At 53.0% G+C, this 5,000-nt stretch overlaps 2 protein-coding genes across 5 annotated transcripts in view; both read right to left on the bottom strand.

The window, feature by feature from the left end:
• LOC142952882 (tetraspanin-7-like) overlaps nt 1-640 on the bottom strand; it is a 9,958-nt gene extending 9,318 nt beyond the window's left edge. For all 4 annotated transcript variants that reach the window (XR_012954737.1, XM_076094899.1, XM_076094900.1 and 1 more), the window contains exon 1: nt 2-640. The gene's annotated coding sequence lies outside the window, so the exon portion shown is untranslated. The remainder of the gene's footprint in view (nt 1) is intronic.
• A 146-nt stretch (nt 641-786) lies between these two features.
• LOC142952881 (uncharacterized) overlaps nt 787-5,000 on the bottom strand; it is a 5,085-nt gene continuing 871 nt past the window's right edge. The window contains exons 2-10 of the mRNA XM_076094898.1: nt 4,717-4,919; nt 4,582-4,629; nt 4,262-4,435; nt 4,034-4,157; nt 3,632-3,911; nt 3,410-3,560; nt 2,477-2,990; nt 1,753-2,208; nt 787-1,312 (exon numbers count right to left, since the gene is read on the bottom strand). Coding sequence (XP_075951013.1) covers nt 903-1,312; nt 1,753-2,208; nt 2,477-2,990; nt 3,410-3,560; nt 3,632-3,911; nt 4,034-4,157; nt 4,262-4,435; nt 4,582-4,629; nt 4,717-4,919 — 2,360 coding nt within the window. The 3' untranslated portion in view covers nt 787-902. The remainder of the gene's footprint in view (nt 1,313-1,752; nt 2,209-2,476; nt 2,991-3,409; nt 3,561-3,631; nt 3,912-4,033; nt 4,158-4,261; nt 4,436-4,581; nt 4,630-4,716; nt 4,920-5,000) is intronic.

The following is a 5,000-nucleotide window of genomic DNA, read 5'->3' as shown; positions in this document are numbered from 1 at the left end:
CCAGCTGATTCTTCAGCAGGTTATCGTCTCATGTTCGATGTCACCAGAGGACAGACGGTCTCTGAGGAGACAACAGGGCGTCTCCTGGTCCACACTGAGAGTCATGTGACCCTCATACCTCACACCTCAATTAGCATGGAGGTGATGGGGGGGGGGGGGGCACGGCTCAGGGTGAAGAACCTCCTCTAGAGAGACAGACAGACAAGGGGAGAGAGACAGGGGGAGAGACAGACAGACAAGGGGAGAGAGACAGAGGGAGAGACAGACAGGAGGACAGAGAGGGGGACAGACAGACAGGGGAGAGACAGACAAGGGGAGGGACAGACAGGAAGAGGGACAGGGAGACAGACAGGGGGAGAGACAGACAGACAAGGGGAGAGAGACGGAGGGAGAGACAGGGGGGCAGACAGACAGGAGGACAGAGAGGGAGAGACAGACAGGGGGACAGACAGGGGGAGAGACAGACAAGGGGAGGGACAGAGAGACAGACAGGGGGAGAGAATGGACAGGAGGACAGAGAGACAGGGGGACAGAAAGACGGAGGGAGAGACAGACAGGGGGACAGAGAGGGAGAGACAGACAGACAGGAGGAGACAGGAGGACAGAGAGACACAGAGAGGGAGAGACAGACAGGAGGAGACCTCCTGAGAGGGCCTCTAGGCTCCTCCTCATCAACATGTAATAACTGCTTTATAACTCTCACCTGTCCATGTGACATTTCCTGTTCCGTCCACAGCGTGCTAATAAAGTTTAGTTTGTGTTGAAATGAGGTCACATGACAAGATGACAGACGAGAGCTTTTATAGAGTGAAGCACAGATACACTGGAACCAATCACTGATCAGTAATCAACAATCAGACATCAAAGACAGACATGATGACATCATAACGACATGGAGATGCTCAGGCGTCCTCCACCACCTGTCTGTCCACCGTCCCCTCCACCACCACCTGTCTGTCCTCCGTCCCCTCCACCACCACTTGTCTGTCCTCCGTCCCTTCCACCACCACCACCCGTCTGTCCTCCGTCCCTTCCACCACCACCACCTGTCTGTCCTCTGTCCCCTCCACCACCTGTCTGTTCTCCGTCCCCTCCACCACCTGTCTGTCCTCCGTCCCCTCCACCACCACCTGTCTGTCCTCCGTCCCGTGGGTCAGCAGGTGGCGGTTCAGGTGAGTCTTTCGGGTGTAGCTCTTTGGACAGAAGACGCAGCCGTGAGGACGGACGTCACTGTGAGACAACATGTGCTTCTTCAGGTCAAATTTCCTCCTCAGACATTTACCGCACTCTGGACACGAGAAGGGCTTCTCTCCTGGGGGTGAGACAGGGGGAGAGAAAGGAGGACAGAGAGGGACAAAAGACACAGACTGGTGTGAATACTTCAGTCTGTAGTTTCTTACCGGTGTAAATACGTCAGTCAGTAGTTTCTTACCAGTGTAAATACTTCAGTCAGTAGTTTCTTACCAGTGTAAATACTTCAGTCAGTAGTTTCTTACCAGTGTAAATACTTCAGTCAGTAGTTTCTTACCGGTGTAAATACGTCAGTCAGTAGTTTCTTACCAGTGTAAATACTTCAGTCAGTAGTTTCTTACCAGTGTAAATACTTCAGTCAGTAGTTTCTTACCGGTGTGAATACGTCAGTCAGTAGTTTCTTACCGGTGTGAATACTTCAGTCAGTAGTTTCTTACCGGTGTGGATACTTCAGTCTGTAGTTTCTTACCGGTGTGGATACTTCAGTCAGTAGTTTCTTACCAGTGTGGATCCTGCGGTGCTCGGTCAGGTGACAGGAGATGGAGAACCCTTTTCCACACTCCAGACAGACGTACGGTCGTTCTCCCGTATGAGTCCTCATGTGTTTCTGCAGGTCTCCTCCGGACGGCCATCCTTTACCGCACACCGTGCACACGTACGGTCGCTCCCCTGTGTGGCGGCGCACGTGCACGTTGAGTCCGGCGAGCGCGGTGAAGTCCTTAGGGCAGTATGGGCAGCGGTAGGGCCGCTCTCCGGTGTGGGTCCTCAGGTGGCCCTCCAGACCGTCGCGGGTCTTGAACCGCTTGCCGCACTGCGGGCACAGGAAGCGGCTCTCGGTGGTGTGGCTCGCCCGGTGGGACTGGAGGCCGGTCAGGGAGCCATACGTCTTGCTGCACTGGTCGCACTGGTACGAGCGGAAAGTGTGCGTGCGCTGGTGGATACGGAGCTGGGTCACTCCTAGGGGGAGCATGAGAGGTTAACAGTGAGGTCTGCAGACTGGAGGAGATCTACCTAAAATCTACCAGAGATCTACCTGAGATCCACCTGAGATCCACCCGAGAGTTACCTGAGATTTACCTGATATCCACCTGAGAAACTCTGGTCACAGAACACCTGTCTGAGAGTTACCTGAGAAGCTCTGCTCACAGACCTGCCTGAGATCTACCTGAGTTATCTGAAATCTACCCGAGATATCTGAAATCTACCAGAGATCTATCTGAGTTACCTGAGAAGCTCTGCTCACAGAAGCGACAGTTGTAGCAGGGCTCGGCTCCCTCCACAGAGTGGGTCTGCAGGTGTCTTAGCAGCCGAGTCTGAGAGCTGAAGGTCTGGTCGCACACCGTACATGTGAGGTCCGGCAGCCGGTGCTGCAGCCGGTGGGCATCTCTCTCTTTGGCCGACTCGAACACCTTGTCGCAGCGGCTGCAGGTGAAGCCGCCTCGGTCCAGGTGCGTCTGCTTGTGATTGGTCAGACTGGAAAGGTGGTGGAACTCCTTGTCGCACTGGCCACACTGGTAGACGGGTCGGGCCCGGTGGCTGCGCTGGTGAGAGAGAAGCTCGGCTTTGGTTCTGAAGGTGGCGTTGCACTGGAAACAGGAGTGGGTCCTGGAGGGGCGTGGAGCCGGGGGGCGGGGCTCCGGGGGTCGGGGCTCTACCTCAGGTAAACTCTGCAGGTTCACAGCTCTAGTCGCCGACAAGGCCGACCCGCAGGACTTATTGGTACGCAGGTGACGGATCACCTGGAGAGAGAGACTGATGAGCTGACTGGACAGCTGGTCCAAGTACTGTCACTACTGATAGTAATACTGCTACTACGACTACTACTACTGTTACTACGACTACTAATACTACAGTTACTACTGCTGTAACTACTACTAATACTGCTGTTACTACTACGACCACTACTACTAATACTGATGTTACTACTACGACTACTACTGCTGTTACTACTACTACTACTACTACTACTAATACTACTGTTACTACTACTACGTCTACTAATACTGCTGTTACTACTACGACTACTACTGCTGTTACTACTACTACTACTAATACTACTGTTACTACTACTACTACTAATACTACTGTTACTACTACTACGACTACTACTACTACTGCTGCTACGACTACTAATACTACTGCTATTGTACACACTCACCTGAGATCGGTAGATGAAACATTTTCCACACTGAGGACATTTGTGAGCAACCCGCTGAGAATTGTGGGAAATGCTGTACAGAGCATTAGCAGTGACCTCAGAGCAGCCTTGCTCTGATTGGTCCACAAAGTCTCCAGATGAGTCATCCAACCTATCCGGAAACAAGGTGATCAATACGGGAATCTCTCCATGGATCAATCTACTGATCACACATCGCTTCACCTGTCCTCCACAATCACAGGTGTGACAGCATATTTGTCGCCGCCCACCGCTGAGCTCTGATTGGACGCCTCCTGCTCCACCGGACCAATCACAGTCTCCTCCTCCACCTCCTGTTCTTCTTCTTCGTCCTCCATCATCACCTCCACCTCCTCCTTCACCCGCTCCACATCAGGCGGAGGATCCGATTGGATCTCGCTGAGAGGAGGCTCAGGGTTGGTTGGTTTGGTGAGAAGGGGGTGTGTCCAGGCGGAGAGGAGGAGCTTCTCTGTGTCGTCACCCACTGAGGGAAAAAAGAAACGGGTGAAGAAGAAGGAGAAGAGGAAGAAGAAGAAGAAGAAAAATAAGAAGAAGAGGAAAAAGAAGGTGAGAAAAAAGAATAAAAAAAGAACTACAAAGTGATACCCGTGGTGGTGGCATGACCCAGTCGACAGCTCTGATTGGTCAGCAGCTCCCTCAGCTCGTCGCAGTCCGCCTCCTGCAAACAGTCCTCCAGACCACCGGCGGCAGTGTCGAGCCAGCACGCCGCCTGAAACGCACCAATCAAACACAACAACCTTCAGTATCCAAGTAGCCGATAGCACGAGGGCACTAGTTAGCGTTAGCTGTTAGCAGCCTAGGGGAACTGAGGACCTGTTTGAAGTCAGGCACAGGAAACAGCTGGTCAATCCTGGACAGGAAGTCAGAGATGAGAGACTGGAGGGCGGAGTCAAAGTCGTGGTGGAACACCTCCTGCAGGAGGCGGAGTCTATCCTCTGGACTCTGAGTCACCAGAGAGGAGCACAGTTCATCCACCTGGTGGTCAGACTGAGAAGACATCTGATTTATTGATCATCAATAATAATCAGAAACACTCCATATCCCACAATACACTGCTCCTCTCTATCCCACGATACACTGCTCCTACAAGGAGAAGTAGAAGTAGAAGAAGAAGCAGAGTCCTCCCGTCTCACCGTTGTCTTGTAGACGTAGTGTTGTCTCGTAGGATCACAGAGGGCCACCTGTAGATCAGAGAGGGTTAATAAATAACTGATCATGTTGATTGGTCACTGAGGTGTCTCTCTCACTGAAGCTCCTCCCACTCTCACCTTGGCCCTGAGAGCCAGCAGCAACAGGCTCTTCTGTCTGTCCGTCAGCAGCTGTGGGACCGCCTCCGTCACCAGGGAAACAAAGTCCTCCAGCATCCCATAATGACTCACACTCTGACGCAGAGCAACCTGCCACATGGCCGCCGTCAGCAGGCGGAGAGGAGGGAGGAGGAGGCGCAGGGAGGAGAGGGGGGGAGGAGAGGCTGAGGAGAGGAGAGGAAGAGGGGAGGAGGAGCACATTAAAGATGAACGTCATTCTGGTTTACTGAGACACCTGAACGCAA

The sequence above is a fragment of the Anarhichas minor genome, unplaced genomic scaffold (genome assembly GCF_050575085.1).
Source record: "Anarhichas minor isolate MPS153535 unplaced genomic scaffold, ASM5057508v1 ptg000018l, whole genome shotgun sequence".
Taxonomy (NCBI): Eukaryota; Metazoa; Chordata; class Actinopteri; order Perciformes; family Anarhichadidae; genus Anarhichas; species Anarhichas minor.
The sequence above is the reverse complement of the archived record's forward strand: the minus strand, read 5'-3'. Positions and strand labels throughout refer to the sequence as shown.